At 47.2% G+C, this 12,500-nt stretch overlaps 1 protein-coding gene across 2 annotated transcripts in view; it reads right to left on the bottom strand.

Annotated features, from left to right (window-relative positions):
- Positions 1 to 12,500, bottom strand: part of dlc1 (DLC1 Rho GTPase activating protein) — a 23,581-nt gene that overhangs the window by 7,249 nt on the left and 3,832 nt on the right. For both annotated transcript variants that reach the window (XM_083636142.1, XM_083636143.1), the window contains exons 2-6: positions 11,462 to 12,500; positions 10,637 to 10,816; positions 5,767 to 5,926; positions 1,981 to 2,188; positions 598 to 814 (exon numbers count right to left, since the gene is read on the bottom strand). The exon at positions 11,462 to 12,500 is cut by the window's right edge and continues 658 nt beyond it. In XM_083636142.1, the coding sequence (XP_083492268.1) occupies positions 598 to 814; positions 1,981 to 2,188; positions 5,767 to 5,926; positions 10,637 to 10,816; positions 11,462 to 12,500 (1,804 nt within the window). The remainder of the gene's footprint in view (positions 1 to 597; positions 815 to 1,980; positions 2,189 to 5,766; positions 5,927 to 10,636; positions 10,817 to 11,461) is intronic.

Here is a 12,500-nt window from a genome sequence, read left to right on the forward strand (position 1 = left end):
TCTTTAGCTTGACCATTTCCTGTTTTGAGAATGTGCCGCATACAGTATGACACGTTATGTAAGCTGCTAGTCACTGAGCTAATGTCCACACACAAAGTAAAGCTGGCGACAATGGTGATGAGGTGACAACAACGCAAACATTCACACCAAGGTTATTATAGTTTAGCATTTAGCATTTTTTATTTTTAGTTCATTTTGACTGTTTTCAATTTTAGTAAAAAAATTTAAAGCGGGTTTGCTACTTTAATCTAGATTTTTTTGAAAATGTTTAGTTTGAGTTCCGTTTCTATTAGTTTCAGTGTTAGCTTGAGTCTTTTTATAATATGCCATATTTGTCAGGGGCGACATTCAAAAAGGTTGCCCAAGACGAAGACTAAAGACATTTTCTCTATCATTTTAGTCCATTTTAATTCGTTTTGTAAACACACAAAACAGTTTCAGTTCGTTATCGTTTTTTGTAAAGCCACATTTTTTTTTTTTTTTTTTTTCAGTTAACGAAAAATGTTTATCACACCTAGTTTTCGTTATTTCGTTAGTTTTCCTTAACCATAATAACCTTGATACACACACACTTCGACACACACACAGGACACGCACCTGGGCGAGGAGCTCTCCTTGCGGCGCAGGGTGTTGAGGTGGAAGAGGGAGGGGGCCAGGCAGACGGCCAGGTTGGTGGGGGTCATCTGGTTCTCTTGCACGCTTGCCGTCACGTCGCTCAGCAGGCACAGCAGCGTGCGCAGAGCCTGGCGGTTCTCGTCGGGGAGCAGCAGCACGGCGGCCCGCGCCGCCTGCAGACGCAGCTCCTTGGGCATGTCTGCCGAGGAGGGAGAGCGGAGGTTAGGAGGGGCGGGGCGGGGGTCGTTCGGCTAACTTCATTTATTCAGGCAAAATCCATCTCTTGTAGGGCAATATGTCGATATCGTGATACATGACGCTATCATCTTACATACTGTATATTGGACGTCATAATATCCTGATATTGATACTGGTTTTAAAGGCTGCGTTAGAGTAAAGTATTGTCACTTTCTGAACTTAGCAGACTGTTCTAGCTGTTCTATTATTTGCCTTTACCCACTTCATTCATTATATCCACATTACCGACGATTATTTATCCCCCAAAAAAAAGTGTTCTGAAAGCACCAATGTTACCTGCAATGTTATCACAATATCAATATCAAGGCATTTGGCCAAAAATATTGTGACATTTGATTTTGTCCATATCGCCCAGCCCTAACCTTTCCTCAGATGGAATAATATATAAACTTGAAGGGGGGGCGGTCTTTGTAACACAGAGTGTAACCATTCCTGGTCTTATCAACGCTGTATGTAGACTTGTGTGTGTGAAGATGAATAGTCACTGTCACACCACATCACGTCTCACTGCATCTTTATCTGGCTCCATCGCTTAACCCAGGAAGTAGCCACACCCCCCCCCCCCCCCCCCCCCTCCCACCCCCCCACCCCCTCCTCAGCGTTATCTGGGCTGACTGGAATGAACGATGACGGGATGTATGTCAGGCTAAGTGGGTTACATAAGTCTAATATCTGTGCGTATTATAGCGTGTGGGCCCTGACCAGCTTTGTCTTAGCTTGTGTAAACACTTCAAGTCATCACTGGCTCCCCCTGCGGACGAGCCGGTGCCGTGGCAGTCTGGATTGACGGTGCCATTGGGCATCGCCTCATCCCACAGGTATTTCCTGCGCTCATCTCGCCTTGTTTGCTGCCAACAGTTTCACAATCGCTCATTCCGCGGCAGGCAAGCACCTACAGCTCCACAACAATACCGCCGTGTGTGTTCCCAAAGCTTAGCAAACACCTTAGAGCCGTGCGCCAGAGTGTGTGAGGTCACAAGGATAGAAGACTTGAGTGTGGATGTGTATACAGGATTTTGTGTTTACCCATACACAAGTGCTTATGGTGTGCGCCTGTGTGTGTGTGTGTGTGTGTGTGTGTGTGTGTGTGTGTGTGTGTGTCCTTACACTGGTAGATCTGCAGGAAGGTCTCAGACAGCTTGCTGGTGAGCAGCGGCTCCGGCAGATCCCTGAAGTACTGCTTGAGCATGTCGGCCACGTCGTAAGCCGATTGGCCCTCGTAGTTGACTCCGCCTCCATCGGCGCCGCACGCCTCGTTCATCTGGCGCAGGGCCTGGATGCGAGATTTAACCCCCGATTTCCGGAACAGACCCACCTGGACGGAGGGGTGAGAGAGGGAGGGGGAGAGGGAGAGAGGGAGAGAGAGAGAGAGAGAGAGAAGAGATACATCATTCATTCATGCCTGGAAACCTAATTCAGCCTTGAATAACAATTCCCTTATGATCTCATTACCATCGGCACAATATTAGATTGTCTATAGAGAGGCAAAGTGAACGTCACTTCGTGCTTCAGCACTGTTTTACTGGTTCAAACCAAACGTTATACGCTATAATCGGGAGAGACCATAGAACATTTCACTGGGACCAAAACGTTAAAAAAAATGCGGGTTTAAAGAAAATATTTTTTCAATGTTGTTTTTTAAAGTTTTGGTCCGAGTGAAATTGTTCTATGATCTCTCCTGATTATAGCGTTAGCTGAACCGTTTGGCTCGACAAAGTAAAACTATTTTATAAGCATTTTACGAAATCAAAATAGCTGGCGATTAATTTAATAATTGACAACTAATCGATTAATCGTTGAAGCTCTATATGAGATCTTATGAACAATGAGTACGGGAACAGATTGATGGGCTCTGAGCACAGATAAACATGTGAGCTCATCCTATAAAGCCTGAGGGTTTGACTCTGTTGAAAAAGAAGATTGTCTCGACTCATCCCTAAAGTCCAGACAGAGCTTAGAGTCAACACCGTTACATCACATCTCATCCTGTTGACTGTGTTTACCACACGCTCTCATGGCACCCACTACACATTCTGCTTGGTGTGTGTGTGTGTGTGTGTGTGTGTGTGTGTGTGTGTGTGTGTGTGTGTGTGAGACGCTCTCATGGCACCCACTACACATTCTGCTTGGTGTGTGTGTGTGTGTGTGTGTGTGTGAGACACTCTCATGGCACCCACTACACATTCTGCTTGGTGTGTGTGTGTGTGTGTGTGTGTGTGTGTGTGTGTGTGTGTGTGTGAGACGCTCTCATGGCACCCACTACACATTCTGCTTGGTGTGTGTGTGTGTGTGTGTGTGTGTGAGACACTCTCATGGCACCCACTACACATTCTGCTTGGTGTGTGTGTGTGTGTGTGTGTGTGTGTGTGTGTGTGTGTGTGTGTGAGACGCTCTCATGGCACCCACTACACATTCTGCTTGGTGTGTGTGTGTGTGTGTGTGTGTGTGTGTGTGTGTGTGTGTGTGTGTGTGTGTGTGTGTGTGTGTGTGTGTGTGAGACACTCTCATGGCACCCACTACACATTCTGCTTGGTGTGTGTGTGTGTGTGTGTGTGTGTGTGTGTGTGTGTGTGTGTGTGTGTGTGTGTGTGTGTGTGTGTGTGCGTGTGTGTGTGTGTGTGTGTGTGTGAGACGCTCTCATGATGAAACCCAGTACACATTCTGGTTGTGTGGGACCTCATCATCGGTGGCCTTTTAAGGCTGCACAAAATGGCCGTGTTGGGGAGGAAAGGAGAAAAGGGCCTTTGGCTTGTCCATGAGCGTTCACCACCTCCAAACAGAGGCTCCTTGTCCGGCTCGGAAGAGAACGCCATCGCTCACCGCCCGCTTCTCTCGCTCCTCCATTTTGCCCTTCGTTAATGGCTATTTTTCCGCTTGTTCTTTCGCTCACACGTGCAGCGTACACGCAGCAGCCATGTTTTGGTGCACGTGTCGCGTACACGCAGCAGCCATGTTTTGGTGCACGTGTTGCGTACACGCAGCAGCAGCAGCCATGTTTTGGTGCACGTGTCGCGTACACGCAGCAGCAGCCATGTTTTGGTGCACGTGTCGCGTACACGCAGCAGCAGCAGCCATGTTTTGGTGCACGTGTCGCGTACACGCAGCAGCAGCAGCCATGTTTTGGTGCACGTGTCGCGTACACGCAGCAGCAGCAGCCATGTTTTGGTGCAGACACACACAGATCCATGGTGCTGTCTCGCTGTATTAAACACACTGACAGAGGTGACTAAACAGCTGGAAACTTTTTGATCCTCCCCAGGCCTCCCTGCTACAGTTCGTATGTGAGAGAGGAGCGAGCGAGAGACACTAATGATGTATACATATACACACACACACACACACACACACACACACACACACACACACACACAGAACATGTGGAGATGGAGCTGGTTCTGATCCACTGCTCCGTCTTATGTAACAGCCATGAAACAAAGATGGTGGATGAATACTTGACTGATTGCAGATGTCTTAAAATACATGCGTTATATAACTCCAGCACCTCTTTCCAACTCTGCTCAAAGAAAGGCTCTCACACACTGATTCTGAAAGCAGCACTTGAGGCTAAATGACAAGCCTGTGAGAATGCGTACGTGCCTATGCGATGCATAAGGGCATGTGTGTTTATTGGGTGGGGCGGGGAGGTGGGCAAATTATCCATATATCGTCATACTTCCTCTTGCCTAGTCTTAGTCTTTCTTGAGATGAAAATGCTTATTAGTTTTAGTCACATTTTAGTGATTTCTATGCTTGATAGTTTCAGTCTAGTTTTAAGTCGACGACAACACAGACAACGAAAGGTCATTACATTTTAGTCAACTTTTAGTTATTACTTTTAGTCAAAATGTTTTCCGTCTTTAAACTAATTAAATTAGGCATACATGTATTGGACATTGGAATCAAGGTTGACAGGTTGGATCAAGCGTGGAAATTCGTAAAGCAACATTTAACTCTTAACACTTTTACTTGTGTAATATGCAGATTCCTTACCAGTTTGATAGCTCTAGCCTAGACTCTCCCATCAGTGTTAATTTTGGCAGCCGTTTTAGATTTAGTTTTAGTCTTAGTCTTTAGACTAAAGTGCTTATTAGTTTTAGTCACATTTTAGTCAATGTATCCTTGTATCCTTCAATAAGGATCTATGGACTCTGCAATATAGATGGTGCAAATATGAACTGGGCTGTTTATTTGTGTGAGTAGTGGGGTTGTTTTTGTGTCTGTCATGCATATGGGTGTACTGGGGTTTTTGTTTTTCTCACTGGCATCTGCAGGACTGCTCCAAACGTATTTTCATTGTACTTGTACAGTGACAATAAAGTTACTTACTTACATAGTTGTAGTCTAGTTTTAGTTTTGGTCACCTAAAACAAGGGCTGTTGACTAAACGTTTTCGTCAGTTTTGACGAAATGAACACTGCTCTTGCGACACATTATCGATACACTGGCTCCATATTGTGATACCATATTGTGACATTTATCCTGAAATGTGTATTTTTTGCATTTGCAGTTTTTTTTTCTGTAAACCTAATTTGCACAGATTGAAAAGATTTGAATGAGGCGTTATTATGTATCCTTTCTTTAAACATTGTAACGTCACACTTGTTGGAGTCGTGGACAAGTTGCAGTCAGTGTGTTACATTGTTTCATTGTGTGAATAAATACATAATTCCATGCCTTTTGCCTTTGTTGGGGTATTTCCCCCCCTCTTCAGTTACACAGATATCAGGATGTATTGTAGATGAGAATTCTTGCGATGTATCGATGATCACAGAATCGCTGTATTGTGATTTCCCTCGTTATCGAGGGCCAAGGAGTAAGTTACCCGACTAGTGTTTATGTGTGTGTGTCCATGTATTTGTGTGTGTGTGTGTGTGTTTTTGTACTGTATCTTACCTGGTCTAGGCATTGATTGCGTAAGTAGCGCATGGCCTGCTGAATGCCCTGTGGGAGGGGCTGACCCGTCCGCTGGACGTTGACTTGCAGCGGCACACCGAACACATTCCGGTCTTTGTAGTCGCGCACCTTGATCCGTTTCATAAACTTTGGCACAGCCCTGCAACCAACACATACATGCATGCACGCGCACACACACACACACACACACACACACACACACACACACACACACACACACACACACACACACACACACACGAACAAACACACATACATACAGAACAGTCAGCTTATTATGATCATCTGCTATATGGGATATTGACATGAATCCTGATATCAATATGAATCTTGATAATGCAGTTAGCGATTCAATACTCAATATTTTTGAGCAGGTCGACAATTTTGATTTTGATTTGATCTGCTACAGTACGATTTGATTCGGTGTCATGAAAGACAACGCAAAATGATTGTTTTGTATCGTCAGTTTGTTTCTGGTTGGCACTCGTGGGGATAACAAAAAAAAATCATTAACCAGCAGATTCAACAATAATACATGAATTGTCTGGCCAGTTTCGCATTTTACTTCTTTGATATTTCTCTGAAGGTTCACAAGATAAATCAACATAAAAATCTTCCATTCCACCCAGCAAAAAGACAGTTTTGTCCCACGTAAGTTGTTCTCCTCAGATCACCTGTTTTAGGCGTTCTTCTGTTTTTACTTGATTCCATTTCTACAAAAATGTGTAGTGCTATTCCCTCACCACCGTTCACATCAACTATTGTGCCTAACGCCAATCAAGTTACCACACAGTTAGCCTGGCTACTGAAGAAGACCATTATGTGTGTGTGTGTGTGTGTGTGTGTGTGTGTGTGTGTGTGTGTGTGTGTGTGTGTGTGTGTGTGTGTGTGTGTGTGTGTGAAGGAAATTTCCACAAGCCAAGGGGCCGCAGAAGCCCGTCTCCAGGTTTATGAGGGGGGTGGATAAACAGAGGGTGAGAGGACAATAGAGGAAGGGGGCGGAGCCGGGAGGAAGGGGGCGGAGCCGGGAGGTACGCCGGGCTGTGGAGAGGGGAGGGCCCCTCCGCTTTATACATCCGCAATGCGTCTGCCTCACTACCTGAGACTGTGTGTGAGTTAGTGTGCGTGTGCCTGCGTGTGTGTGTGTGTGTGTGTGTCCACCTGGGTGCGTGTGCAAGTGAATAGTAGGTTTATAACCACTAATCCGGGGGCTGAAAACATGCCACTCCAATCGTTTCGCAAGAATGTGCCCACAGATGTATGGTTGTGTATCTCTATCTGTGTGCGTGTGCCTGGGTGTGTGCGTGTCTATCTGTGTGTGTCTATCTGTGTGTGTGTGTGTGTGTGTGTGTCTATCTGTGTGTGTGTCTATCTGTGTGCGTGTCTATCTGTGTGTGTGTCTATCTGTGTGCGTGTCTATCTGTGTGTGTGTGTGTGTGTGTGTGTGTGTGTCTATCTGTGTGCGTGTCTATCTGTGTGTGTCTATCTGTGTGTGTGTCTATCTGTGTGTGTGTCTATCTGTGTGTGTCTATCTGTGTGCGTGTTGGTGTGTGTTTTGGGAAAGAGAGACGGTGCGCGTGACTATAGACAAGAGCGGGCTTTCACACGACTCCGCGTGCTTCTCAGAACCGCAGTTTGGAAAAATGGAAAGGGAGATCATTACGATCGCGGCCCGGAATTCTGAATATGCGCGGGCCTCCAACGGGCCAACAAGTGGCCTCTGTCTGTCAGAGAGCTGCTGTGAGCTGGGGCCTGTCATAAGACTGTCACGACTGCCTTCTATCCCAGGCCAAGGAAGGCCTCGAGCAGAAGAGACAAGGGAAGGAAATTACACATCTTTGCACTTTTTGCTTATTACCTTCATTTTTCTTTTGAAAGGACATGTGAGGCTGAGTGTGCTGGGTCACTAACAGTATTTGCTTGGTACACAAGAGTGACATTACAGCTATCAATTCAAATATGTTGTTCTTATTGTGTAACATTGACATAAATGCGACAAATCAGTGAATCCACTGTTGCCATTGCCTGACATGAGCAAATAAACGGGGGGAAAACGGTTATGTCCTATAATTTGTTTGCCGACTACTATAAATAGAAAGAATTGATTTGCTCAGTGGAGCTCTTCAAGCGACGTCGCCTGAGAGAGTTTGGGAAAGAGCGAAACAACGCAGGAATAAGGAAGCAAAGAGAATAGGGAGAGAGACGTGAGGGAGAGGGGGCTGCGAGGACTCAAAGGAAGATACAGTAACAAGTGGGATACTGGATAAGATACATTATAAAACGGCTCTCTCAAATCAAGCAATCTGATTGGTTCACAGCCATTGTATAAATCCAGTAACCCACTCCAATAACCCATGGCCATGGGTTATTGAGTTGCCATGGCAACTCTCTTACTAAAAGGCTTTGGTTACCTCAAATGACAATGTAGAAAAAACAAATGGCGGAGACAGCTGTCAGATCCTTGTGAATCGATCTTCGCTTATAACTTTACTAATACTTCGCAGAAAATTATGTTTTGTACAAGAATAGACGCGGGCTAATGACTTCTTTGCAAAAAAAAGGCTGTTAACCCCGCATTTAACCCCGTAACGTTAGTTGGTGTCGGGCTTTGCAGAAAAGCTCTCAGCTTCTCAGCAAGCGCTGAGAATGCAGCGCTGCGCTCGAGCTGCGTGTCGGGCTTTCCAGAAAGCTCTCAGCTTCTCAGCAAGTGCCAGGATTGGCCAATGTCAACTTCAGTCTCCAGAACGATCCAATCAAATCACCCGCACGTTCTTGCGGTCCCGCCTTACAGTAGTGTTTCAACTGACTCTATCAGAATGACATGCCAGTCGGACTTATAGTATTATTATTATTATTATATTATCATACTTGGAAACCGTTTTATAAAAGCAATATAGCACTCGAGCAGCGTGTGTTGTGGCATATATCCCGCTGCTCAGCTGAGCAGCGGGATATATTTGCCACAACACACTGGCTCTCATGCTATATTGCTTAAGTAACAAGGGGGATATTAGATAAGATACAGTAACAAGGGGGATATTGGATAGATACAGTAACAAGGGGGATATTGGATAAGATACAGTAACAAGGGGGATATTGGATAAGATACAGTAACAAGGGGGATATTGGATAAGATACAGTAACAAGGGGGATATTGGATAAGATACAGTAACAAGGGGGATATTGGATTAGATACAGTAACAAGGGGGATATTGGATAAGATACAGTAACAAGGGGGATACTGGATAAGATACAGTAACAAGGGGGTATTGGATAAGATACAGTAACAAGGGGGATATTGGATAAGATACAGTAACAAGGGGGATATTGGATAAGATACAGTAACAAGGGGGATATTGGATAAGATACAGTAACAAGGGGGATATTGGATAGAGTAACAAGGGGGATATTGGATTAGATACAGTAACAAGGGGGATATTGGATTAGATACAGTAACAAGGGGGATATTGGATAAGATACAGTAACAAGGGGGATACTGGATAAGATACAGTAACAAGGGGGATATTGGATTAGATACAGTAACAAGGGGGATATTGGATAAGATACAGTAACAAGGGGGATATTGGATAGAGTAACAAGGGGGATATTGGATACAGTAACAAGGGGGATATTGGGTGACATGGGGCAATCATCAGGCGCAATGTAGCGTGAGGTCAGGCCAGCGCTGGAGAGATGGGCGCGACGGAGGTGGTGGAGGGATAATTGCGGAGGGCGTTGAGATCGTTGCAGCCTCCAGCCCCTGCTCTCTAACGCCGTGCGTGTGAACGCCTATGATTGCCCCGTTGAGAAAAAGACAATGTACACCCCCCTTCCCAGCAATTACGGGCCTGGGAAAAGAATGTGAAACCCAAGCTCTGGAGACAGCCGTCAGTACGCCATACAACCACCTGCAGATGGACGGGATAGCGAGATGGCAGGATGGAGGGGGTGGTGGTGGGGGGGGGGGGGGGGGGGGTGGAACGGCTGCTAAGTGGACGGATAGATTGAATGGGTTCGATTACGAGGCACAAGTGGTCGGATGTGACAGCATTATAAAAATGATTTGGGAAAAACCAATGTGCGTTAGGGCCGGGTGGTAGAGGTACTTGATATCGTTAATAAGGTATCGACCGAAATAACCCAGTGCGAGTTGGCAGTGCAGCGTGCCGAGATGAAGTAGGAAAAAGCCTATCAAAAGAAGTACTCTATTGGCAGTGTTGGGGGTAACTCATTACAAAAGTAACATATTACATTGTAATATATTACTTTTAGCAGTAACTCAGTAATGTCATTTATGACTTATAGGATTTCAGTAATATTATACCAGTTACTTTGTCAAGTAACTCAAGTTACAAATTGAGTTAATCAAAGGACATATTTAAAAAAAGATACAATCATTTCCTAATCAAACTTTATGCAAAAAACCACTATAGATGACAATAACAAAGGAAAAAAATAACATTTCGAATTTTGGATAGTTTACACCGACTTCAAGGCCGTTGAAATTATTTTTCGGGATGGTTCCGGGGCGGCGATGTCATTCTGCTGCTGCTGTTGTTTTGGTAAAAGTAATGCAAAAGTAGTGTTTATTGTTTATTGTTTATTGTGGATCCCCATTAGTCTGCACCAAGGTGAGACTACTCTTCCTGGTGGTCCAAGTGTAATAAGTAACGAGATAACTAGTAATATGTAGTATATTACATTTTGAAAGTAACTTGCCCAACACAATTGGTACTGGTATCGTACGTTTTCAAATGATAGCCGGCCCTAATGTCATGTGGATCCCCACACCTGCTCACACAGTAAGCGGCCTACAGAGTACACTGCATGCCCCTTCCAGTCCACTCACCAGCTGAAGCCATGTTTGTTGGTGGGGGTGTGCTTCTCCAGCAGGGCGGTGAGCTGCAGCAGAGAGAGCTTCTGCAGCAGATTCATCTGCAGCACCGACTGGCAGCCGATCTGCAGCTGGGCCGAGGCCAGGCTGGGCCGGTGGGAGTTCTGGAAGCTGGGCCAGCGCAGTTTCTGAGGCCTGGGCGGGGGGACAGGAGAGTCAGGGCACCAGAAACCAGAAGAGATGGGAGAAGAGGAGAAGAAAGATGAGCTAAGCATTTCTTGTGTTTAGTCACACAGTATCGCTAGCCCTAAGTGATTGGTTTTGGGATTACACGGATTTATGTACGCTGTCAATCAACAGGTTGTCTAGACGACTGGAGCCCCCCCCCGTTCCTGAATGTTATTCTGCCCGTGGATTCCTGAAGGAATGGCAACAATCCCTATGGAGACCAAGGAGCATTCCAGAGTATTCAGTGGCGTTACGTAAGGCGAGCAGTCTCAACGTGTCCCCCCACCCCCCCCCCCCCCCTCAACGTTTATCCCTGTCTGTCTCTTTCTATGGGAAACTCGTCTCATTGTTGTTACATTGGCATTTCTCTTTCTATTGGACTCACATTTGTCTTCTCCTTCCTTCTATGTCCCTTTCTCCTTGGGCTATTCATGCGCTGAAGTAATGTTTGGCAGTTGCTTTACAGGACCCGACTGAGAGTATGAGCCTGTTGGGGAGCCTGCAGCGTTGATTGTGGTATTTCTCTCTCTTAACGGTGATAGGATCTGTGATAGGATCTGTGATAGGATCTATGAATCCGTCAAGAAGACATTTTAGATTCCCTTCACTGACCTGTTGGTGCGGGTTAGAGATGCGCCCACACCGGAGTCCCTCCTCTCCCTCATCCCCTCTTCGCCCTCTCCCAGGGGGTTCCCTGTGCTGTCCTGATCCTCCCCCAGGGGGTTCCCTGTGCTGTCCTGATCGCTCCCGTTCTCGGTCTCCTCCAGCCGGTTCTGCAGAGGGGAGGACGGGCACGGGGAGGCGGAGTCCAACGCCGAATCGGAGTCTCCTTCCTCCTCTTCATCCTCCTCCTCTTCCTCCTCCTCTCCGGTCACGGCCTCTGACCAGGCGTTCACGTAACGCTGGCGGGCGCTGACGTCCTGGAGCACCTCCTCCAGTTTGCGTTCGTCCCCTTCTTCCTCCTCGTCCTCCTCCTCTCTCTCGGTGTGGGGCACGTTGTCGTAAAAACTGAGGCGGCTGTCGACGGAGCCCTCGGAGCCGCGGTGCCGGCGCCTGCTCTGCCGCCCCCTGAGGGTCACCGGGTTCCCGTTGTCGTTCCCGTTGTTGTTGCTGCGCGAACTCCCGTCCTGCAGGGCCTTGGGAAAAGTGCCGGGCTTGTGACCTTCGGGTAAGTAGAAGAAGATCACTCCGTCCTCGTCCTCTTCTTCTTCCGCTCGCCTGCTATTGTCTCGAACGCTGCAGTTGTTCCTGTGGTTCCGCTCGGCGACGGTCGCCCCGTTGCCAGCTTGGCACGGGGCGGGCGGGGCGGACGTGGGCTGGGGTGTCGGCTGTTGGTTGGACGCCTGCTGGACGACGCTGAAGGGATCGAAACCCTCTAAGTACATGCCTCCTCTCTTACTGGAGCCCGCCGCTGTGCTGTGGCTGCGGGCGCGCGTCACCGGGCTGGGCGTGCTCACGGCGCTGCCGCTGCTGGCCTCGGACTGGCTGCTGCCGGTGCTGCCCGTGCTGCCGTTGCTGGTCTGGGTGGAGTAGGACACGGAGCGATTCCGGTTCAGGGTCATCGTCTGGGTGGGGTTCCGGTGGTGGTTGAGGTTCATGCTGGAGATGTCCACACAGTTGAGCCTCTGCAGTTTGTCGTCGTCCAGGCCCT

The sequence above is a fragment of the Poromitra crassiceps genome (genome assembly GCF_964638095.1).
Source record: "Poromitra crassiceps genome assembly, chromosome: 4".
Taxonomy (NCBI): domain Eukaryota; kingdom Metazoa; phylum Chordata; class Actinopteri; order Beryciformes; family Melamphaidae; genus Poromitra; species Poromitra crassiceps.